Genomic DNA, 24,827 nt, shown 5'->3' with positions numbered 1-24,827 from the left:
TCCTTGCAGTCCCTACTCTGGCTAGGTAGAGAGAAGCTAAGTTTTAGGGTTTACTTGCCTATTTTCTCCTTCCCTTGTCTCCAGTTTCAGAATACCTAGGCACAGGAGCTGTTCCTGTAATAGAGAGCATGGGAGGAATGTACTGTGAATGGGAAGATGATTAGGTAGGCCAGAAGAGAAAACACCTTCATGTTTGCTTTCTGCAAGTGAAAAGGCCCAGTGTTTCCTTGTCCAATTGCCAGTTGTCATACAAGGCAACACCAAAGTAGTGAGCCTGAATGGAACAACTTCATTAAAAAAATTCTGAGAATGCAGTGTGCCAATATGGCAATGACTGTACTTCCCTAATGCACAACTCTTACAGTTTCAAGTTGAGGTGTTGCCGCCTTCTAAGGAGCTTTTATTTCCTCAAAACAAAAGTCTGTGGTTCTTCACCATCCCCTTCCCTGAACAGTGAAGGACTTTAACTCCATATGCTAACTTCCACTTATTAAAGACAAGGACTTCTTGTCTGAACCTCCTGTGAAGATGGCTGGGGTTTTTTTAACATGACACAGGAAGCAGTGTTTACTGGTTTAATTCTTAAAGTGTTTGCCCTATCTCACTTCTACAAGAAGAAAATACATGAAAAGCAGGTCTGTCTGTAAGACTGTCAAGGAAGGGAAGCATGCTGCAGAACTGCACTTAATATAAGGAAGCATAAGACAGCCATTTCTAAGCCTAACCAGTTGGATTGCCACACCCACCAGTAACTCACTGATACTTAATGGATTCATCAGCCATGTACGCTCACCACGGAGATTACTAGGAACTGTTCAGCTCACCACGGAGATTACTAGGAACTGTTCAGCAGTACAAAGACAGAAAGATTGATCAAAACCTGACTATTCTCCATGTCCAGCATCTACTCCCTCAAAAAATTCCAAATTTGTAGCTTGTATATAAATATGACACCTTATTAATTGCATCTTAAGAGCCAATAGGTTATGTATAGATGTCTTAGGTATTTAGGCTGGCTCTGCACTTTAGTACTCAGTACTAGAGCAGCAGCCAGCTGCGTCACAAACAAAAGCTTCCCTAAGTTGGGTGCAGGTGAAGGTGAAACTTAACCCGGGGGACCTAATCCTGGTCATTTGTACAGGTATAATGTCAGATGCTGAGTTACTGTAACCAGATATGCCCATATGAGGCCAGTACAACAAGGTCAAGAACCAGAACTTACCTTCCTGCCCCCTCAAAGCTGGGATTTCAACTCTACCGTTCTTTGTATGAATTAGCAAGAAGAGAAAAATGCAAGTCAGCTTTGCTGCAAGCCTAGTCCTGAGCAACAAAGGAAAAAAACAGATTGCTTTCAATGACAATATAGCAGTTAGCCTGATGAAGTTAATCTTTGCTTTAATTGGTTGCCCAACATACATATTTAAACATTCTGTACTAAATTAGCCAGCATGCACACAGTAATTGGACCAGTCAGTGACTTTCTCCTTTCACTACATACATACACAAACAGGAACACCACAAGATTGGACAAAGGAAAGCAATTTGTTAACCAGATACAGCTAGCAAGTAACATTTTTTCCTCTAGAAATGTTTTTCCTGCAAATTCACAAGTGTGAAGACTTTCTTTCAAGGCTTGAAGAACTTTGCAGTCTTCCAGTGAAAAGGCTAACAATAGCCACCGTAGCTGAAATGAGATAAAATTCGTTTAAAATCCATTCCAACAGTGAAATTGAAAAAAAATTGCCTGCAATGTAGCATAGGGAAAAGGGACTTTGGAGACAATCCAAGCAGATGCACTGAGGTAGAAAGGTGGCTTTGGACCCGATTCTGAACTCCCTTAGCTTAGTGTAAAAGAGAAGGAGGAGGATCAGAATCGGATCCAGCATTTCACATTCACTGATACCTGGTACCAGAAACCCAGTATCTAAAGGATTGGAGTGTTTGCTTACTTTATTTGAAGAACTTTAGTTCTGTGTCAACACAGTCATAGAAAAGATCCACTACTTCAGCAGGATCCAGAACTTCTGTACGAGTAAGGATATCTTCCATTGCTTCTAAGCCTTGTTTTTCAAGGTCTAACATAATCCTCATCAGTTTCTGGCCTTTATCCTAAAGGCACAAAACAACCAAACTCAATTAACCAGCAAACAGGCTCGTTAAAGCATTTTACTGTTCTCTTCTGTTACGGAGCTCTTCAAGTATTTTTAAAAATGAGAAAGCCTTTTTAAGTACAAACTATTTCTGTTAATAGTTTTTTGGATGGTCAAAGGCTAAAAGGAACAGTGCTGGACACTTTATGCATTAAGAAAAATAATGAAGGAGTTACTAAGTTTAAAGCAGAGAAGGAAGATGGAGTGAAAGATGGATAGAGGAAAATGGCATAAGGCTTGTACACATGATAAAGAGGTACAGCAACTTCTTAAGCCTGTAAACCTGCAAACAGAACTACATGAGAAGACTAGAAGCCCCGAGGATTGTACGGATCATGGTATGTACATGAGTATCCCTCAGATCATCATCTGCAAGATGATGATTAGATCTGAAATGATGTGTAATGTAACAGCATTAAGACTCCAGATCCCAGAGGAGGCTTTGTGTGTCATTCTGACTTCTCTTCGTGTTTCTGGGCAAGAAACTCACTCCTGAAGAAGGTGTCATTTTGTTTTATCCAGATGTTATTTAAAGTCTCCTATTTTTTTTTTTTTTAATGGAGACGTGCTGTTTGTTTTGCTCGCAGCTTTCGAAACTGAATTCCAGAAAAAAAGGCATTTAGAATGAGTGACGGTTCTGAGCTTTCCAGGATTTAAACCAGAATTCGTGCAGAAAGAGTACAGCACCTAAGCTAAGGTTTAGGCTCTCAGGTGGGCAGTTTTTATAACATGAAGCCTGACTAAAAGCTACATTTCCTTTTCTACCACAACTTTTGCTGTCACACCATGGGACTTTTAATAGGGAAGGGTTCACGAGATGCTAACATACCTCTTCGAGGTCCTCCCTAAATCAGCATCACGCATAATGCCATGGGACCCAGCTGCACATTGCGTCAATGTTACCACAGAGGCCACAGATTTTAAATTAAACCATTCCAAGGGATTAAAAACCACATCTAGCCAAAACTGTGTTTAAATAAAGTTTGTACTAGCAAAGGTTACCATGGTTTCCTTAATCACTGATAGACAAGTCTGAATGCTTTACGATCTTAGCAAGACTCTGACCTACCAAAATACGCACAGAGGAAAATTACAGAAAAGCAAGTCCCCTGTGGAAGTTCAACATCGCTGTGTGAGTCTTCCACAAATTGCCCGAAATACCAATACCAGCATGACTGGCATGCCCTGGTGAGCTCTCCCTCTGTTTTACTTCCCTATAGTCAGTTATCCAGTTTACTCCTGTAGTTGTAATTGCAAGCATCAAAGAACAGTTACTGAACTACTTGCACTATGACAGCAAAAGCTGTATCTCAATCAGTTGGAAAAGCTGTACAGAATAATCCCCTTCCTGCCTTTATTTCTTCCGAAATTTATTCCCTCTGAAATTTATTCCTGTAAGAGATCTTCAACACTTTAGGTTTTTACACTCGAAGGTTTTCAGCCCTCAGGTACCTGTTGCATTGGAAAGTGTCCCTTCTTCTCGCATGGCATTTTCAGTTAATTCTTACAAATTAACAGAAATGCATTGAGACTTGCAAAACTGTCACGTGCAAATTATTCCTTCAAGAAAAAAAACCTCAACTATGAAGTTCTTAATCCAGCACACAATTTAAATTACAACATTCCTGCCATCATCCTATCGTATAATTCTGACACCATGTTGCACTAGCATCCAGTGTTCAATAGGCACTTTAAAAGACTATATACACAATGGGGAGTGAACAAGCTCATCAGCTTGTCAGTTTGACTTTTCACTTTGTAAAAGTAATGGGGCAGAGCAACACTCCCAGGATAACAAAAAAAACCTATGCAGAATAGTTTGTCCTTCAGAGGGCATCATTATTCAAGCTAAACTTGCAAGGATTCTAAGAATATTCAGAGAATGTTTTTCAGTGAGTGACTTTGAAATAAATTATGGAGTTAGGAATCTACATTTACTTCTTTAATTGCAGGTCCCACAGCTCTTACCTGATCATTCTCAAGGAGAGATCGGGCCCATTCATGTGCCTTGTACAATTCATGCCTGCGATCAGGTTTCTCCTGGAATCGAGGTATCTTTTTAGCAGGATCATCATTGCCAAAAGAAGGAGACTGTACTTTTGGTACTAATTTTACATCATCAACAAAAATAAAGGGTTTAAATATGGACCTGAAAGAAATGAGAATTACTGCTTGCAGTAATAAGAGAGATTTTATATATGTTATTGAAACGTTCACCAGGCTATTTTAAAAAAACAGATACAGAACAGCATAGGTAACTCATCCACACTAGGCATGGACTAGGTCAGAGAGTTGTTACTGGTCACAAGCAAAATAAATCTATGTGCTTTAAAAGAACTGGGTTTGGCAATTACTGTAAAATTTTATTACCCCTTTTTACCTATAGTCTTCTTTGGTCTCCTTCATGCCAGTTCTGCCACTTCTTTAAAAAAAGCAGCACTGTATTTTCCTCTCCAAGTTTTTTTTTAACGAATCTCAGCATTCAGCCTCGCATCAGTTTTTCTCCTCTGTTCACACTGCCATCTCTCCTTCTCCTCCCAGATTTCATTTTCATTAAAATCACAAACGCACACTTGTGTGGAGCAGGGAAGATTACATACCTTGCTCAATATCAGAGGGTTTGGTATATAACCAGCAGCACTTTAGCATTTTATGTTAAGGGGGGGTGGGGAAGAGACATAGCTACCAATATCGTGACACTTCTCAAACAACTTCAACACTAAGCTTGGATCTAAACTCCGGGGGGGGACGACAGGCAGACAGACAACAAAACCCCAGCAATCCAGGATCTTAATTCCTGAGATGCTGAGAGGAGGCATTGGCGAGTGCATGGAGAAACTGCCTTCCCTTTAGATACACAACAAAACAGCACCCTGCATTCTGCAGTAAAGAAGCTGCCAGAAGTGCAAGACTTCTGCAAATAACCACTGCCTGCATACAGTCAGCAGGTTCACTGCTGCTACCCTTTCCATCACTGTCATGAAGCCTTGCTAAGAGTTTACATGACTCACTAGCTGTGCTTAAAATAATGCTTTTTCAATGCATTAGAGTGTAAAATAAAGCAAGAAAGGCCTCTAAACAAGGGTTTTTACAGCTACACTCTCCATCTTTAAACAGGACGGAAATCCCACCAAAACAATATGAAGCCTTGCTCCTTTTATTCCAAAGGATTTGCATGAAGTCAAAGAAAAGTTTTGGTAAGCAAGCTCAAACTTCTTACTTAACCCTGAAGGTTTGAGTTGCATAATGCAAGGTGGGTGGAAAGTCCCTTTGGCATGGATGACTTCTGTAGCACTCGGTAGCACCTAATGCTTACTACCACTCCTCTTTTAGGAACGACTGTCAGCTGTTCAAGGGCACCATTTTCTTCTCCCCATAACCTCTTTACCTCAATGCAAGTGGCAGATCTCCTGAATAACTGCAAGTGGTTTAGTTTAATTTCTGTGAATCCCAGGTGGATTCTGTTTAAAACACAAGATAATTCATTAGTTCTTCGATGATCTGGCCCATGAGTTCCCTTACCTCCTCTGCTGCTTTCAACTAGAGAAGACATCATTTAAACCAACTGAAAATTGTCCCTCCAGTAAAAAACATACTTGGTATACCCAAGAGTTGCAGATGTTTTCTCTGTTAACATTTTGATGTCATACAAGGCTACCTAGAGTACACACCCCCTCTTTGCTAGTTAGACACTTTGTTTCAATTTTGCACCCATCTGTTCAAGAGAGGTGACTAACATGGTCCACAACCTCATCATCTCAACAAGAACCCACTGGAAAGCAACTACACTGGAGTAGTAGTTCCTGGGTCCTCCCTAAACTGCATTTCCTCTAGAAGGCTCTGAATTTAGGCAAAGTTCCAGATCTGGCCTTTCAGCCCAGTGGTGTCCATTTAGAATTGCAGCAAGATGCAGATCAGTAACACAGGACCGTCAGATTGCACACTGCCAACTACTGATTGCATTTCTGGTTAGAGCATGCTCTTGAAGCATGTTCCAATTTGGGTAGCAGGGTTTAATCATCTTTCATACCATCACCTGCTGCATACCCAGGGAACCGCAGTGCTGTGGCTTACCTTGAAGGGTCTGGTGTGCCAGTGAAGTAATGAACACAGGGAAAACTAGGGTCCTGAGGCAGAACAGACACTATGCTAGCTGTAGTAAGGAAAGATTCAGAGTCCACACAGACACCACTATCCTTGTCACGCAGGACATCAATCATAGCTTGTGCAGAAACATCACCTATATGAAAGGGGAAAAAAAAATTCCTGAGTGGTCAACGGCTTGGACCCCAGGGAAGGAATTTTGCCCTGAATGGGCTTTGGCCTAATATGACCAGTGACACTCGACATGGGCACGTCACAAATCCCAGTTAATAGTTTCTATTTAAACAATGTAAACCCAGAATGAACTTGCCTAGCTAGTAAGAGAGAACAGTAAAAGGTATTAATTATCTAATACAATTGCTAGGTAGGGAGAAATGTCATTGAATGGTATTTTTCAGGAAGAAGCCCATCATGCCTGTAATACTGCTTTAGCAATCACTGTGAACAGACTACTTACATAAAACACCCATTTTCCTCTAAGAAGCTACCTCTACCCAAGTTCAGGCAGAATGAGAGCACCCTGATCTCCCACTTCTCATCTATTTCCATTAGCTCTCAGTCAAAATTTTGAAACGTCATCTCACGTTCACAGGGTCTTACAGCAGCAGACCTAGACACTGAGATTTTTCTCCAAACTACTACCTACAGGAATCCCCTGTTCTCATTCTACTTCCTGCCTGTGTCTTACCACAGCTTTCTCCCCAGGGCACCTCCATGTTTTCTTGCATTACCCCCTTGGCAGGTAGGGCTGCTTCCCCAGCAACTTCTCAAACCCTGCACTGACTCACCCTTGCATGCACAGGTGCCTCAATCCACCAGGAGACATGGAATGACCCAGGAGTCTGCAAGATTTGCAGCCATAGCCATCTGCCTGTAGGGGCCCTCAGGCTTTTTAGTGCTATAATCCAGGTTTATTAACACCTTTCACCTATGGTCCTTCAGAGTTACTGTATCTGCCTCAGACACAAACCATACTCCATGTAATTCTACAGCCTTAGCAGGAACTTTGCATTGCAATAAATATTTCACCTCTACACTCTTCTTGACATTTGCCAATGTGAAAATGCTAACAATCTAGTAAATCCACATCTGTAATAAAGGGCCTTTTATAAAAAGATAATTTGTACCATTTTTCACACATGAAAGAGCAGATATGTGTCAGCCATGCACTGCTGCAGGCTGGTCACTTCAGAGCTATTTTGGCCAGCTACTGTGAACTTAAGTCATTAATAAATTTTGGTCCGGAAATAAACCCTTCCTTTGACTGAAGGCAATTGGCACATTGTCTGTTCTGGTAACTTTGATCTGCTCGACAACAAAAAAGGGACTTCAGTTTGCAACTGACTAGCATTGCTCTTCCTTAAACTACGATCTCAATTCCTTCCCCAAAAGCCTAAGCAAACCTCCCAAAACATAGAATCCATTGAGCTCAAACTTTCATACGTGAAGCCTTTTTTTTTTTCTCCCTAAATACTGTAATTTTAGTATTAGGTAGGGCCACTATAATTACACCAAAGCATAAATGTAGTGGCACATCATGCACATCAGAACAACAGTGAAGAAAGTTATTTTATAATTGCAATACTGTTTTAAAACCTTAAACTTGAGGGGGACATTAAGGGCTTCATCCTAAATTGTGGCAAGTTTAGGGACAGTCTTCAGTTCTGGTCTTCCTTTCCACATGGTTTATATGTAGAGGTATTCTCCTCAGTCACATGTAGTTCTGGACAGAATGCATTAAATGAGGCAGTAGCGACTAAAAATTCCACTGCACACACAGGAAGATGGTTCAGCACTTACCACCTTGCTTTTCTAGGCTCTCCCTGCCAGAACAGCAGGCTAAATGGTCATGAGCAAGAGAGAACACTTCAGAAAAATTGAAGTCTGAGTCTCCGTTCCACCAGCCTTGACTTCTCACGTAATTCCTTAGTTCAGGATGCTCAGCATCAATTTTTGTAGTTAATGAAAGCTGATTGCAAATGCATTTCACTCCCTCTGTAGAAAGAGCCACATATTAAAAGAGAGCATTAATACACGTTTTTTCTGGAAGTAGTTGGAAGGACAACGCAATTTCAATTAGGAAACAAATTAAACCGTTGGTTAGGATGTACATTTGGCATGACTGCATAACTACACATACACAGAATTACCAGTCACTGCAGATTGCAGAGCTCAATTCTCTGTGCCCTACTTGGGTATTTACACTGCCTTGTGATTAATAGTGCTACTTAGTCAGGATACCAGTTTCACAATCTGTACCTCATACATTCTGACCGTGAAGTAACAGTGGTCTCCAAATGCCAAAAGCACCTGCCTAATCTTTTCTCCAATGGTGTATTCCACTGCCACAACAAGGCCTGAGGTCTGACTTGACTTCAAGATACATTTCAGCAAAGCTGCACGTAGTTTAATGAACCTTCTTCGCCCCTCAAAACTGAAAATTTAATTTGGAAAGTGTTTTTAAAAGCTTACCAATTGCTTTAAGCTTCCCAGTTGAAAAACAATTTTATTGTAAGCAGCAAGACAGGTTTAAATTAAACTTCATTTTTAATCTTAAATTTTAAAATGGCATGAAGTAAAAAGAAAGTGTAAGTAACCTTCAAAGAATATTAAAGGGGTTTTTAATTTGCTTTTCTCAAAAATACCGCAGTGCTTATATCCATATATCTACAGCATGACTAACAGTGGCTGCTGCAGATACTCCTCAGAGAGAATAAAGCAAATGCACTGGAAGCCGGGGAAAGAGCTGACAAAGTAAATCTGTAAACTGAAATAAACCCAGATTCTGGAATTTGGCACAAACTTTTTCTTAAACAGAAACCAAAGCAGTATTTGTGAAAGTTATTAATACTGTGTTCCACAAAAGTAAGCTTGCTTTTGTAATGCCTTATGCATGCAATTTAAATACTGAGTAACAACTTATAGTAGGAAGTTCTGTGCATCAGTCTGCAAAAAAGTCACTGTCATTCAGTTCTGACACTAAGTCACTGACAGTTTGTTCTGATTCACACTTTCAAACAGCATACCTTTCAGAGAATTTTCTTGACTTGAGTGATAGGAATATTTGTGTTCTCATCAAGCTAGGCAAGCCACTCCTTAAGAACTCTTTAAATATTACATTTAGTAACTCATGAAATAGTATTTCATGGTTTTGATCTCCCTCAAAAAAATGAAAATTTATCAAGCAAATAAGTCTTTCCACTCAGCCTGAAGAACAGTAACAGGAAGGATTTTGTGGTGTTTATCCTTAAATCACTGTCGAAGAGTTGCTTGATAAATATTCACTATAAGCTTTACAGAACTGCAGCAGTAATAGTAGTATTAGAAACAGAATTCTTGAGAACGGAGTCAGGAAAAAAAATGCCTTCACACTGGGGAACGACATATTTTCCCTGTTTTAGCAGCATTTGTGCATTCATTTGAAAGCTGAAGAGGCACGCTTATGGTTGCAAAAAAGAACCCCTGAACAAAGTATGAAATATAGAGTTCTTACATAGCCAGCAGCCTTTCCTCCTGACAGCCTGCAGGAGATGGAAACTACTCTATCTGTGGCTCACAGGGACCTCCTGCAGAGAAATGTGCTGGTAAAAATCAGAACAGAGCTGCAGTATCATTCCAAAAAGCTGCAACCAGCAGACGAAGGCAACAGTTTATTTGCTGGGAAGAAGGACATGACGGTTATATATTGCTGATGCAGCTAAAAAGGCTAAGTAAAAAACACTGTTCTTCAAATATCAGTCAAGTAGGTCAACAGAAGAAGGCAGGCTGTCACTGCATAATCCTAGGAACCTCAGGAGCCAACTGCTTTCCAGAATTTGGATTTTATCAGGACAGCATTATCAGTCTTCCTTCCTCTATGTTTGGTATCTGTTTATGCTAGAAGACTTCCTCCATCTTGCAGGTATCCTTAAAATGCAGGCTTTGCTTGGGAAAACACCATCCCTGCTAACGTAAGCTGATTCATATTTGATGGCATGAACTGGCAATAGGCCATCACACAACATTACACAGCCTGGTGTTATTTCTTTGCTTTGGTATTTTCAAAGGTAAACCTCCCTCCTCCCTGTATCTGCTATCTCCTACCTTTCAATGAAGCGGAAAAGAAAAGAGAATTGAATGGATCTATCATAGCTCAAAGCACGGATGACAAAAATTCTCTCAAATTATCTGAATTTTTAATTCATTCAAATGTGAGTAAATTTTAAAAAGCCCTACTCTTATGAAAACAAAAATCCCTTCAAAATTAAAAACAACAACTGTGAATAAATTAAACATACACCTTAGACAATCGTATTATATTAAGGCAGCACATATTTGCCAGCAGTTTTAAGTAAGCTCAGCCACCAAGCCAGTGAAGTCTAGAAGTTAGTTTGGGAGCTCTGGCTTCACACATACAGAAAAAGAAACCACCTACAAGTTTGAAGAGCAGAAAAGTACTGTTTTGCAGTATCAGATAAGAAATGGGGATATGAGGGGACTATATCTATTGCAGTAAAGCAACCAGCAGCAGCCCATTCAATTTACCACCTAACACAAACCCTTTTCTCAAAGCTGTCAATGCTTATTGTTTAGTATAGTTTAGTATCTTAGTATTTTAGATTTGTAAGTAACAATTTGGGCATTAACTCCATCGAAAAGACACTTGACACATTCCAAATAGTAAATAAATCTGGGAAAATACAACACTTACCAAAGATAAAAATTTAAGCATGATGATGATTACACAGCTTATGTATACAGGGAACAATCTCCAGCTTCACAGAAAATGCTAAGTTACATCAGCCAATGCAAATCAACATTTAAAAAAATAATATTACAAATATAGAAGGTGGTTAAAATCAATGATTTAATCAAACACTTGCATAAATTAGTCACTTATTTACACTCAGTAAGACCAATTCTTCCAAGACAATTCTTTACAGCTATTTATAACGAGAGGTTTGCTGTGAGTTATAATCTGACCTGTGATTTTTTCTGCTGCCCAGTACTTTCCAGAAGTCTCCAGTATCCAGGCTTCATTTCTGTCCACAATCAAAAATGCACTTTGGAAAGTATGGCATGAACTCCCATCTTCATAATAATTCCCACCTTGTCCATGCTCTTCCAACAGAGCAACTATTACATCCAATGCTTCTTTAGCTGTTGCACCTCTTTCTAGGCCTAGTCTGTAATAAAAGGGTAAAACAGAGATTCAGACAGACATGTAACAGTGAGGTCTCCATAAGTTATTAATTTTAAAAATCAGCACTGATCTGATTCTAAAATACCAACGTGTCAGGTATGCCTAGTGTAAGAATACTTGCTTTAATGAGTTACTAAGATTACAGGATGAAATATTAAATTATTTGATTTGTTTCAAGTCTTTATTTTCTACACTGGTTCTTTATTCTCAAGCCTATCATAGCTGGTTTTTAGTTTTTTTTAAAAAGTCCAATTACCAACCAATGGCCTCAACTGCACTGTAAACATGCAATGCTCTATTTATCCTGCCCTCAGGCAGAATAAATTTGAAGGACAATTTGCAAAGGTCTTTTTAAAGTAACAGTGGTATGCAAGTTTACTTTTCTGTAAAGAAGGGTGGGAAATTGCAAATTAATATTACCAGAGAACAAAAAAGGGAAGGAGTATTCAGTATTACAATCTCTCTACAACCTGTCTTTCCCAATGCTCCAATATCTAATTGGCCATGGAAGCTAGATGTATGTTATCCTTTGATGCATATTGCATGCTGTAGACAGAAGCATTTGTGCACAGTCATGCTTCAGTGTTCCTGCAGAGGCTTCCCCCAAAAAGCATTTAACAATTAAACACCAGATACGGCTTTTGTCTGAAGTAAGAGTAACCTATGTCTAAAAGAACATGATTTTAAAAGAAAGTTTGAGTAAAGCAAGGGTATTTTAGGGAAAAGTAAACTGAGGCACAAGAATAGGTCTTACAAAGCTATAGCGAATGACTGTATCCTGCCTTGAATAAATGGGATGAAATAATCCCTTGAGATAATTTACAGCCCTGACCACGTCAACAATGAAAGCAGCAACCAGAAGAGTCCAAATCAGACCTGCAAGCGATTCCACTGGTTCCAAGATGTGATTACTGGTAATGAGGAAATGCAGTATTTCAAACAGCAGCATATCCATGCCTCCATCCTTTGGGAGAGCTATCTGGATCAGTCCAAAATTTCTCTCTGGTTATGTCACCTTAATATTTTCCTCTGTGTTTATCTTTCTCTAATAGCTCTATGGACAAAGTCATTTTGACTGATGGATAGTTCCAAGAAATTCACCTTTTTAAAATTTAAGTACTATGCTAGCCCTTTCCATTTCCCTGGAAATCATGTAACAAGAAAACAGTACTCTGTTTCTTTCCTAAAAACTACAGTATACAAATCAGGTCCTGATAATTTGAATAAATTTGTTGATCTAAACACTTTTCAACCTGATCTCTGCACTGAGCCTGCTTTGTTAAATAGATAGCTACTATTAGCCTTGTTTAGGTTGAATAATTGAAAGCAGTGTTCTCACCTCTCAGCAGCATCTATTTATCATTTAGTGACAAAGGAGAGCCAACTGGCATTTTAGATCCTAACTTAGAGTGACAATTTCTCTCTCATCATCTTCTTACTTTGCATTTATAGAATCTTTCTCTCTTGCCTTGTTTCTCTTATTAGCTGAAACTTGTTTTGCATTGTCTCCATTTTTAGTCCCTATGCATTTATGTTATTCCTTCATTCTTTTCATCACTGGCACAATTGCTTTTTCAGAGCAGTACAGAGATGCCAGTCTTAGCACATACTACAGACATAATTTAAAAGCCAGTCCAAAAGCATCTTATTTATTCCCCAAGAACAACTCCAAGAGCTGTCGCTGCTACAGGTAAATGAATGGGCTGACAACTACCTTGGTGACCATATAGTCACTAGATTCAGTGATAATCAGCCCCTTTCTCCCCAATTTATGACCAAAAGCATTAGGTTATATCAAAGCCTGCCAAGAGACATAACATCACACTAATGTCTCTGAAGTTTTCCTTCTGAGATGGTTATAGTCTAGCTTTCTCTGTCAAAACTACAGCAGAGATTCAAGCTGAAGAAATATCTTTTAGAACATTTTTTGCAAATGGCTCCAATGTTACATTTACTTCCATGTAACAAAGGCCTAGGCTCTGCTTTTGTTTGGATGCTCCTACCTGTCAGTCACAAGGGGCAGCAAAAAGCAAACAAAACCCCCCCCCCACCCTACAACCACCACACAGCTCATCTCCACAAAACTGTAGGTCTTGCCAGTTATCTCGGCATCAATGTCCTGGGTAACTGCAGCATAACCCTCCCACTAACACATTTCAGAGTACCCTTCAAGGTGAGTTGGAAGAAAGGTTTTAAGTAATTTCACCCCCAGATGAGAGTTTGAATTATTCATTAAGAAAATTTCAGTGACGTAGTACAATCTACTGCCTCAGTACCTCCAATATGCTGTCACAGCATATTATAACCTTGTCAAAACAACATTATCTTAAGCTTTTCAGCTTCACCTATCAGTTACAGATGCAGACTTTCCAAATGAAGTAACTAACATATATGATGATGACATTCTACTTTATTCGGTTTTGATGTCTCTAAGGAAAGAAATAGGTAAACAAATTAATACCATTTTAAAGAGCATTCTTGACTCCCTGCCAAAATTGGCATCTCTGTGTGGCTCTGAAAAAGCGATTGCACCAGCGATGAAAAGAATAAAGAAATAATACAAACACATATGAATTAAAAATTAAGACAACAATGCAAAAATAAGGGTGTATTTTACAGGTTTCTTCATATATACCTTTTGTATGATAATGTTGTCCTGTTCTAACTGTATCAGCATAAGCAAAACAGTACACCGTCTCTTCATATGAAGGTACTTCCCTAAGTAAACTTCCCTAAGCTTTATAAAGGCAACTGTGCCTCAAAAAAAACCAAACCCCACACTAAACTAAACTGCAGCCACACTAGGAAGAATATCTGAAGAAAATCCTGGTAAGGTAATCAATGCAGCAACACTGGTGCAGCTTTCAAAGACCAGCTTTTGAATAAATCCCTAGAACAGAAAAGAAGCATTTCTTAGGAATTTGTGCTGGAACCTGTTTTCTCTCAATTTTTCTGTCTGTTGTGACTAGGTTCACATTCTGTATTTAGATAAACTGGGATGGGGACAAGCCTGCGTGGAGTAGGACCAACTTCTACCCCTTAAGTCAATCACACAAACTTTATTCATTTCTTAAGAATCATTCGTATGTTCTGACATGCTATGATACACTATCAAGCTACAAGTCTGTAGATACCTGTCTTAATCCTCAGATATAGCACTATAATAGGTAACACACTGTTTTCAGTCATTAAGCCAGCAGCCAGCTACTAACCAAGCTAAGAACTTCGTGAAATCATCTTTCCTGATGTTCATCGTGGTCTTCATTGAAAAAAAAAATGCTTTGTCTATGAGGTTGCAGGATGAATTTTCAATTTCCTATTTCAACAACAAAACATCCTGACTTCAGAATTATACTACCCTGCTGAAAGATGCCTCTGGCCTGTTTAACACCATGTGCTCTCACAACACCCACCTACAGCCTCTGCCCATGTCGGCTGCATTTTAAATCCTAACTGAAAAGTGACAATTCCTGATGATTTCAAAGAGAGAGGAAGTTTCCTCTACGGAAAAATAATAATCACTTCAGGAGAATGTAGAAGCAAGCTCTTAGGGGAGCCTGAGCATTCAAGGAAAATTTGATTCTACCACCTGGATGACATTCCTAGGTTGACAACTCTTACACCTGCTCTGAAGAACATGTTTCAGAGCATAAGGCTTTTAGTTTCTTTTGCAAGCAGCTAGTCATACATGTACACAGAGTGTCAGTCTTCTTCCGTCACCTAAGATCTGACACAGATGCAGAAGTGCAACGTATACATAGGTGTGAGAAAAGTTTGGCCAGCAGAGATGTGCATTTCTTAATTAGGTTTAAAACTCCTCAGTTTATTTTTATTCCAATAAATCCTGAGCAATAGAATTAGTCTGTTGGCAGATGGGTAAAGAGGCAGAGCTAGTACCAGCTGCTTCATTGCAGCCTATGTGATTGATTTTGTACTTGATGGCTCTCTATTCTACAAGGTGATCCAAAACAGATAAGCTTAATGCAACTGGCCAAGTCTTCACAGTGAGAGAAAGAATCACTTTGACTGGAACAAGAGGCAGATGGTAGTCTGCAACACATCTCTAGTTCTCCTTGCCTGAAGCACTCTCTGCCTTCGAGCTACGGACAATTTCTTCTGCACATAAGAAGGAAGAGAGGGTGGGTAATATCTACAGGTGATGATCACCGGTAGTTTATGACCAGTTTCTCCTTATTTTGATATTTCCTGATTTGCTAGTGTGGGTAAATCAGTATTTTGAGACTGCAATAACCGTGACCAAAATAAGCACAACTCTGCATCTAAACCAATGGTTTGTTAAAATCTCAAAGGATGGTAGCAGGAGGGAAAAAATAAAGCTGGAGCTTGGGAAGTCACCTAATATCTCCCTCCTCTTGACAAAAGCTTGTCCTACATTTTCTTAGAAGAGCCCCCCCGTCTATTCAGTCTCCCTTGATACAATTAAGCTCACTAGTCCCGCTACGTGCAGCTTCTCCACAGATTCCTTCAGTAATACAGAGTTTAGAGAAAATACCAAAGAGAAACATAACCCCAATTCCCTCGTGATTTTCTCATTGGTCAGATTCTATAGATCTCTGATCGTATTTCCCATTTCCACTGCATTCTCTCCAACTGGCTCATATTCCTCTTGATTTATGGTAGCTGGAACCAGATACTGTATTTCTGCAGAGACATCATTACAGTCAGAGAACATTTACAATTACGGTTTCAGGCAGCTATACACCTAACAACAATTTCTTCTAACTCACGCTTCCCAGCTTGCTTATGAGAATACCTTCTAAGGTTTTAATGCCCTCTTAAAAGTCAAGGTATCTGCTTCCTATCCTCTATCCATAGAATTTGTTAACTTATTACAGGAGTAAAGTAGAATGGTCTGACAGGATTTTCCTTGACTAACAGCCATTTATCGTCTCCTTGATATTTAAGTGGGTTTTTTCCCCCTTCAGGAACTGAGGTTAAGCTGGTCTATCTATAACCACAACTCTCTAACCCTATTAAATACAGCGACTACATTTAACCTTTTCCAGTCATCCAGAACCTCTCCCAACCAAAATGAGAATTCGCCTGAAATGGGTTCAGCCTGCTCATTAAGTATCCTAGAGCAAATTCCAGCAGGACCAACGGGTCTGACATTGATTTGCTTAAATAAGTGGTCATTGTCCTGTTCTATCTTTAAAGTAAATTGATTCCATTTGCTCCCTTTCTCTTTGTAATAAGTTTGCACCATTTTCTCTTGTTCTTTCATTTTCAGCTTTCTTCCCCCACCCAACTCTTAAATTCTTTTCACTACAAGATCAGCATGCAGGTTGAGCCGTACAGTGCAGCACAAGCCTTTTAGGCAGACAGTCTTCAATGAACAGACTTACAGGAGTTTGTTTGCCAGCATTTAAATAAGGGCAATGGTTTGCATTGGAATGCATGGGCTGAAGCGAGGCATAGTAGTTTGTTTATGCCTACAGTTGGCTATAAGCCCAGGATAAGCTTTTTAGGTCAGAGTAGGCTGGTGTAAAGTGGGGGAGAATGAAGGGCACACCAGCAATCTGATGTTACAAATTAGTTAGAAGTTCCTTGCTAACAATGTAATCATTTCTCTTACCCTGTCAGAACAGCCACTGCTAGACTGTAGGGTAGACAGACAAGGTAGGTTTAGTGAACTCACATTAGACTGGTAGCCAAATTCAGATTCCAAGCGTTTTAAGTATTAACTCAGCTGTGTCTGGAGCTCTGCCTAGACAGGTCTCCTGCTTATATTGTTTTAAAATCTCCTAATACCAACACCACAAAGCTGTTACGCGGTATCATCATCATCTAAACCTTTGGTGTTTAAAAGGCTGGTCACGGCTCAGCAAGCCACCCACCTGACAAGATCCATTCCAAGCAAGGCTTCAGATTCAGAAGCTGGTTCTCTGGTCACGATGGCTTCATTAGCTACACAGACTCCATGCTCATTAGCTCCCATTTCTGCCCCCCAAAGCCAGGAGGGCCTGCTCAGCACAATAGCATGAGTCTTCGGTACCTGCTCAATCTCAATATACGTGCACTGCAGAGAGAGCAGGAAGAGAAAAAGCAAAACAATTGCAAGCATTTTATTTAATGCTATGACTGAAGTAACACAAGACTTCAATGTATTGACAGGACACACGTCATTAAAAAAAAGTCCACGTCTTGAGTATGAGTGGCGAATTTTTTTAAACAACATTTAACTGTCACGTTTGAGCCTTTACATCCTTATATTGCAAAAGCCTGGAAAAATACATCTCTCTTGATAGTTGCAGGCTTCAAAGAGTCAAGCAGAACCCAAGTGCTAGAATTAGTGGAAAGCAGCAGTAGACAGACTGTACTGTTACAGTAAAGAAACACAGATCATGTTTGTACATAGTAACAACATCAAACCATTCTACCATCTCACCTAAGCACTATCTCCAGTACTTTATTAAGTACATAGTGTAACAATGGTAACTGGACAAAGTACATAAGAAGGCTTCCCCCTCTCCCTTGCTGCCTCCCCTGCAGCTGCCCCCAGGATTGGGACTGCTGGTAGAAAGAAAAGAAAAAAAAAATCCAAGACTTGAAAAGATTCAGCAGAATGCCTTGCTCAACAGTCACAGGAAATAAAACACAGGCATTGTTTTTGCTTAAAGCTGATGTTTCTGCTATTTTAAATTGTCTACTGTAATCAGAGGTCTGTGGATGTATTCTGACAAGTCAAAAATACAGAGGAAGGCTGCAAAGAAGTCATTTAAACTGCAAGGAAGAAAGAAATCATTCGTTATCTTTCAAATATATTTACTTTTCTCTTGCTCTAGGACTTGAAAACAAGCACTTTTCCCAGAGAGCATGGAAGAAAGCTTGATCCATCATTAGATCATTGGCTTGTACAAGTCAAAGGAATGGACTTTACATTTTACTACTGAGGTCACATTAAGCTCTTCAAGGACCGAACTCCACAGAATTTTCTTTTGAGGAAACTGAAGCTGTCTGTGGTATTTATGAGACAGCTCTTAGTGTTTAGCATTCCTATTGTAACATCCTCCTTGCAGGAAGTAATCTGCAACATTTTTCTGGAGGAATATTTAGTCAAACATATCAAAGTGAGCAGAATGGCTTGTGGACTGAAAGTTCTTTGCCATGAAAATAAATGCTGTGTCTACATTAAAACCTAAAGCCTAAGGAATCAGTCTAAGATTATTAGCAGTGAGAAGCTATTTTTTTTTCTAACCTGTCTTTCCCCTTCTAAGGATTACACAGCATGATCATCTTCAGCCTCCAGTCTTCAGCAATGACTTTTACAGTAGTAGTTAGTCTAGCATGCAATTAAAATGTATAACAGGCCATCTTTGATCAGAAATGGCATTTTTAGAGTCCTTCACTCTGACCATGCAAGAAGGACACAAGAAATGAGCTTGCTACCTTCATTAGGAATTGTGTGTGAACAGGTCAAACTGCCATCTTTCTATAAAACCAGGCAAATTATAGGTGAAATAAGAGGATGATTTCTCACAGAGGACACATGATAAAAAAAAAAAGTGGGGGGAACTCTTCCATTCTAAGGAATTAAAAATAGAGTAGGGACATGCTTAATTTTGATTTTTGGCTTAGGCAATAAGACCCCAACAGGGACTTATCTGCTGTATTTGTTGGAGAAAATCCCTAATATTAGACCAAGCTGTTTGACCAAATTGCTTAGGTAGTAATACACTATGATTTTGTAGAGGCAGATTCCTCCTCTATTGAGGTGAAACAACATCTGACACTGGCCAGGAGCTATGATCCACCAAATAAAACCACTTTATACAGTTCACACTTTGTTTCATTTTCCAACCAAACCATGCTGGAACAGCCATTTCTTATCAAGACTCCCTCTTCTCCATTTGAGCTGTCAGCAAGCAAATCTCATTTTTGACATTCCGTGCAAATTTTTTTCAGAGCTGTTTGGATTAGCACTTAATGCATGTGTGTGAGTGAACACAGAATAACTGTACTTCCTGGAAGTGCAAAGGACGACACAGAGCTGCAGCAGCAGGAAAAGCGGTTGGGCCAAGCACCTTCCCACGTTACATGTGAAGACATGACCGGAGCAGCTATCAGGAGACAGGTCTGCAGCCAGGGAGACACCAAGCCCTGGCACAGCACAATTCTTGGCTCCCTACGTCTCATAGGTGGTCAGCTAGTTGGAGCCACCCAGGACATGAACCTTCGCAACTCCGCAGCAGAAAAAAACTTAGATGCAGTGTGGAGGAGACTTCAGTACTCCATAAACCCCCACTTGCATAGCATTCTCTGGCTGAATAGCCCTATTATAAAGCTTGCTTACACTGAGGCTTTGATTTTCTAGAAGGAAAAATGATGAAAACACTCTGAAAAGTGATAGTTAGGCTAAAAAAATGCTGAATGCCTTTTCTCTCCAAAACATATTCTGGCTATCCTTGCTACCAAACATTTATTACTTGGGGCCTCATTCCAAAACCAAGCATCTCCAAAGCTGCTATTCATTATAAAGATTTTATTGTCAATGGTAGCAGTCGAGAAAGGGGAAAGAGGAAATTGTTTGCTCCTGCTTGAAGGATCCAGAGCATTCTGAAAAAAAGTGCTTTTGCTTTGTAACTATGTAATCGGAGGCCAGAAAACATCCAGAGGCCTCTCTATGCACCTCTTTCATTTAGAAACACATTTCAGTCTGTAAACGAAGGCAACTGGCTGAGTGCACCGGAGAGCCAGTGAGACAGCAAGCCAACAGAATACAGCTGTCACCTTCTATATTGCTTCTTCACGTCCCCCAACCCAACCACAAGCAAATATGGACCATATTTTCATGTTGTTATTTTCAGCTTCCATACAATAACTCATGTACATAGACAATGTTCAAGCCTTATTTGTATAAATTGCCTTAGAAGGCCTAAATAACAGAAAACCATTCCAATCTGATAGTAGATGACACAGCCTTGTAAAACTACCATTGACTTGATTCTTGTTCAACAATCCTTTGCCATGTTTACTGACAATGATGAAAAAGCCTTGATGAGATTTTAACCTTCCCATTAGAACTATTTACTCCAGTAAGCAGAAAAGTAGGCACTCAATAGGACTAATGTATTAAGGCAGGTGTTTGGTTCATATTTGTTAATAATAGGTAGGAGCTTCTCAAAAAACTAGGGTCCAGATGTGACAATAGATTACTAATTTTAAACTTAAACCTCTCACTCTTCATAACTCCACCACCCCCCTTAAAATAACATCAGAAAACTCTTTTCCAGATAAAATAGTATGTTCACGCAGGAAACAGAGGAACTGGGCTATCCACCTGTATCCAAGACACATCAAGCGTAAAGGTAGGTCAACTAAAGCCAGTCGCTGGATTTCCAGTGCAGCAAACCATTGCTACTTATTCCACAGAAATTAGAACATATGCTTGTAACAGCTCAGACATGGAAGGAAATGGTGGGGGAAAGACAACACTATCCACCAAAAAATCCCACTGGCCACTAGCTCTCTAGAAATGGGAGCTCAGATGATGACAAGATTTCAAAAGCGAGCACAAACCACAACCCCCCTGTCCCCTCTCCTGCACCCCACCGATCTGGCAAATTCCTGCAGCACAACAGCATAGCAGCCTGTTCTACCAAGAGCTGTGCCAAACTAGGCAATGACAAATCAAATAGACATAAGGTACTGCTGTGATTCTGCTTGCTACCAACCCTGTCTTTAACATTCCTGAAGCATCCAGCCTCAGCGTTTCCTAACACTAACATTTTTCTTTGAGTATGAATGCTAAAAACAGAAGAATACTGATACATTTGGTGACAACAGCTGTGAGTGAGTGGTGTCAGGCTCCATTGATTTGCTAGAATTCCAGCCCTGAAAGCAGCATAACTGGCATCATGCCCTGTGACAGTAAATTCCCATCAGGAAATGTAAAGAACAGAGACCACATACCAGAGATGCAGCCAACGACTTCAGAGGATTGAGCAGGCTGGAAACTAATGATGTTTCTTTTATTTCACTTACGGTATCAAGAAAAGAATCTTATCAAGGCAGTTCTAAATATAGTACAATGCACAAATGTACCTCCCACCCTAGCTAGGGCATGCAGATATGTTGGAGGTATTCCAAAAACAGACACGACAGTCATAAGCACAAGAGATTTCTTCTTTCATTAATGAAAAGAAACTATTGTGCAGCTTCTACTGTACTCAGGCTGCAGAAGCCTGATTCCTAGCACAGTCAGTCAGGTCATTATGAAATATCAGTGAAATCACACAGGCTTTGGCCCTGGATAACAAAGGCAATAGTCAGGGAATGCTTTAGAAAGAAATGATCTTTGAAGAAGGGACATAAGATTCTAGATTACAGAAGAGATTCCCCCACACCACCCCCTCATCAGTTCCAGGCTCTAACTTGGCGTTAACTCTTTGCTTAACTACTTCAAGCGCTGCTGTACCATAGCACATATTTGAAAATAGGCAAAATCTCTGTACTATTGAACTAACTCGAGAAATGGCACTAAGGCTGCTTTTAACCCCTTCCAAAAGAGGGATGTCAAAAATGTGATGAGGCAGTCTCGCAGCCTGCTGCCTCCATGGTCATCAAGGCACCAAGACTGACGGCCTGGTTGGAACTGTCTATAGAGGCGATTCCACAGGTGACATGGGCTATCTCGGCCCTTCCATCATGGTGAAGTGGAGGACTGGAAAGCTAGAACATGGTTGTTCAACGAAGTCCCTCAGATCATCTCCTGTGGATATGCCTGACAGAGTGTGTTTTACAGGTAATTCATTTGCTGCTTATTTACAGGAACAAACGCAATAGAGCTCAGAGTGGGAATAACCATTCTCTGAAAAGAGAAATATGTAAGCAGTAGCACACAATACAGAAGATGTGGCTAGCTGATGCTGTTACCACTGCTTGCTTATGCACTAAGCAGAGCTAAGAATACAGTGGAAGACATTTGGAGGACTTTACAACACCCATTAAGCACTCCCATGACATCCTCTACTAGCAGCAAAACTGTTGTGCCACAGTGGAGGGGACAGCCGTACACCAGGATAAATCTAGCCTGGGTACACCTCAAGTAGTCAGCCCTAGTTCCAGCAGTCACACTGTCAAGCCAGAACGGTGAACAAAAGTCTCTCCAGCGGCAGGACGAATCCTCAGGTAGCTAGCTTTCAAAAACACACGCTATGCTAGTACTTGTATCCTCATGTTGTAGCCAGATATAAACAACAGCAACGTTTACTAAGTGTACAAATACAGAACAAAACCAATTTCTGCCACAGTAGAGTGCCTCTTTCTTCTTAATATGAAGAAGTCTTTCCCTTTTTATGAAGACCCTAGTACACTTTACATAAGCTTCTGTATTTGCATATTGTTCCTAGCCGTTTCTATTCGTTGCAACCAATAACTAAAATTTTAATCTGTATGCCTCTGATCTCTAGCGATGTCATTTACCTTGAAGACTAAGGATAAGATTTTATTCTAGAAAAGAATTAGAGAAGCTAGAAAAAGCCGAACAGTTCCCCTGTCAAAAAGCAGAACTACACACCCTCTGACCTACTCTATCAAGCCACCAAGGAGCCCCAGGCATGTGAGCCACAATATGGAAATGTACTCAACAAAATGAAATATAAAAATCTTTAAACAAATAAAATACCACAAAATGCAGCAAGGCACCCAAGGCTGAGAACACTCTCTGGAGACACTGTATGTCAGAGTTGATTCAGCAGTCAAGAATTCACCTCTTGTTTTTTAAGTTACAAATCTAGCAGTCTCCTGGGTGATGAGCAAAAGTAAAACTGAAATAGGGATGAAGCTTATTAATTTAATTTTTTAAAACGGTAAGAAACAGATTTCAAAGAAGCCACAAAAAGCCCATCACAGAGATATCCTTGGAACTCTCAGATATCCTAGGACTGATTTCTTTGCTTGGCCACTTTGAAATGCCTGCTTACACATCTGTTTTGCCACAAGTAAACAGTTTGGGTCAAGACAGGATGGTTGTAGGTTTTTTGCTCCACACAATTCCAGCACTCTCCCTCCTCTTCCTCTCTGTTCCAATCAAAAAAAAAATTAAAGAGATTAAAAAAAAAATAGTTCAAGCTAACCAGTTTTGCTTTGGTAGCAGAAGGGAGCAAAGAAGCAGCACTCCTACAGTAAAAACAGAAGCTTTGAGAGGGCAGAAACATCCAAGAGATTATGGCTTCTACCTCTGAACTGCTGCCGGCTCGTGCATTGTGTTACAAAGCAAAGTCAAACACATTAAAGGCCAGTGGCCTGCAATGGAGCAGAACAGAGAAAAAGCTCACATTAGCCAAGCAACAGACTCTGCTGAAGGCAGCAACCACTTTTTCTCTTTTATTAGTTGCTGCCAGCCTGCATAGTGCCTCTCCTCTACCTCTGTGCAAAGTCTAAAGGTTAGCTTAAACAAGGTAGCTTGAGGTAAGCTGTCTGACTGCATGTGTCATGAGATAGGCTGCTTACACAGCCGGTCATCAGGTCTCAGCTGAGATGCAAGAAAAAGCAGCTTCCTAAACTATCTCTGAATTGTAAGCCTTAGACTACAACCTTTTTTATCTACGTAGAGTAAATGAAAAGTTTCATCATGGGCACAGACACTGCTGTGTTTCTTCAAGGTTTCCTGCCAGTCAACACTTGCCCACGGAGGTATCGTAGTGGGGGTGCCCAAGTTCACGGCTGCAGTAACATGACTGTAAGCATGGCACTGTCAGTCTAATCTGGAAGCTTCCCAAAGAGCAAATTCTCAGTAGATTCAGCTGCTGCTTGGCTTCTGTTACCAGACTCTGAACATCTTACCCCCAGATATAATGCAGATAACCCAAACAGCTGGCATAAGAGGGAATCTAAGAGGGAATCAAAGTATACCAGAACCAAACTGCAGCACTGGCATGATGCCTGGTGATTACGTTACAAATACCAGAATTAAGATACTTCCAGGCAATACAAAGCCAACTTTAATACAGCCAAAGTCTACTTTCCAAGCTTTATATCTACCTTGCAACACCAGACAGAGACCCTTCAGTTAGCTTCAGGTAAGTTTTTATGTCTGCAGTGCTCATAGCAATGCACAGCAAATACTCTTACTGCTCCTCTGAAAACTCAGAGCAAGGGGAGGTAGGATGGTATCCTTTTTAAAAAAAAACACTATTAAAAATGAGAAAAAAAAACCCAAACCAACTTTAAGGCATAACTGTGCCATGAAGTTTTAGAGAATACAAAATCCCTCCTACCCACAGAGGGCTGACTTTAAGGACAGAAGAGTTTAATACCAATATATTAGAAAAAATTTGCATATTCCACAATTTGGTAGACTTTGTTGTAGACCATCCTTTCTATTTTGCCACCCTCCACTCCTCCGTAAGAAGTTGCATGCTATCAAG

General features: G+C 40.1%; 1 protein-coding gene across 1 annotated transcript in view; it reads right to left on the bottom strand.

Moving 5' to 3' along the window:
- Nucleotides 1–1,378: 1,378 nt before the first annotated feature.
- The window catches only part of SCRN1 (secernin 1), a 39,442-nt gene continuing 15,993 nt past the window's right edge, over nucleotides 1,379–24,827 (bottom strand). Inside the window, exons 3-9 of the mRNA XM_076331263.1 lie at nucleotides 17,295–17,476; nucleotides 11,217–11,419; nucleotides 8,055–8,249; nucleotides 6,225–6,390; nucleotides 4,119–4,299; nucleotides 1,950–2,109; nucleotides 1,379–1,684 (exon numbers count right to left, since the gene is read on the bottom strand). Of these exons, the coding sequence (XP_076187378.1) occupies nucleotides 1,951–2,109; nucleotides 4,119–4,299; nucleotides 6,225–6,390; nucleotides 8,055–8,249; nucleotides 11,217–11,419; nucleotides 17,295–17,476 (1,086 nt within the window). The 3' untranslated portion in view covers nucleotides 1,379–1,684; nucleotide 1,950. The remainder of the gene's footprint in view (nucleotides 1,685–1,949; nucleotides 2,110–4,118; nucleotides 4,300–6,224; nucleotides 6,391–8,054; nucleotides 8,250–11,216; nucleotides 11,420–17,294; nucleotides 17,477–24,827) is intronic.

The sequence above is a fragment of the Aptenodytes patagonicus genome, chromosome 2, assembly GCF_965638725.1.
Source record: "Aptenodytes patagonicus chromosome 2, bAptPat1.pri.cur, whole genome shotgun sequence".
NCBI lineage: Eukaryota > Metazoa > Chordata > Aves > Sphenisciformes > Spheniscidae > Aptenodytes > Aptenodytes patagonicus.
This window is presented reverse-complemented; position numbering and strand designations above follow the sequence as displayed.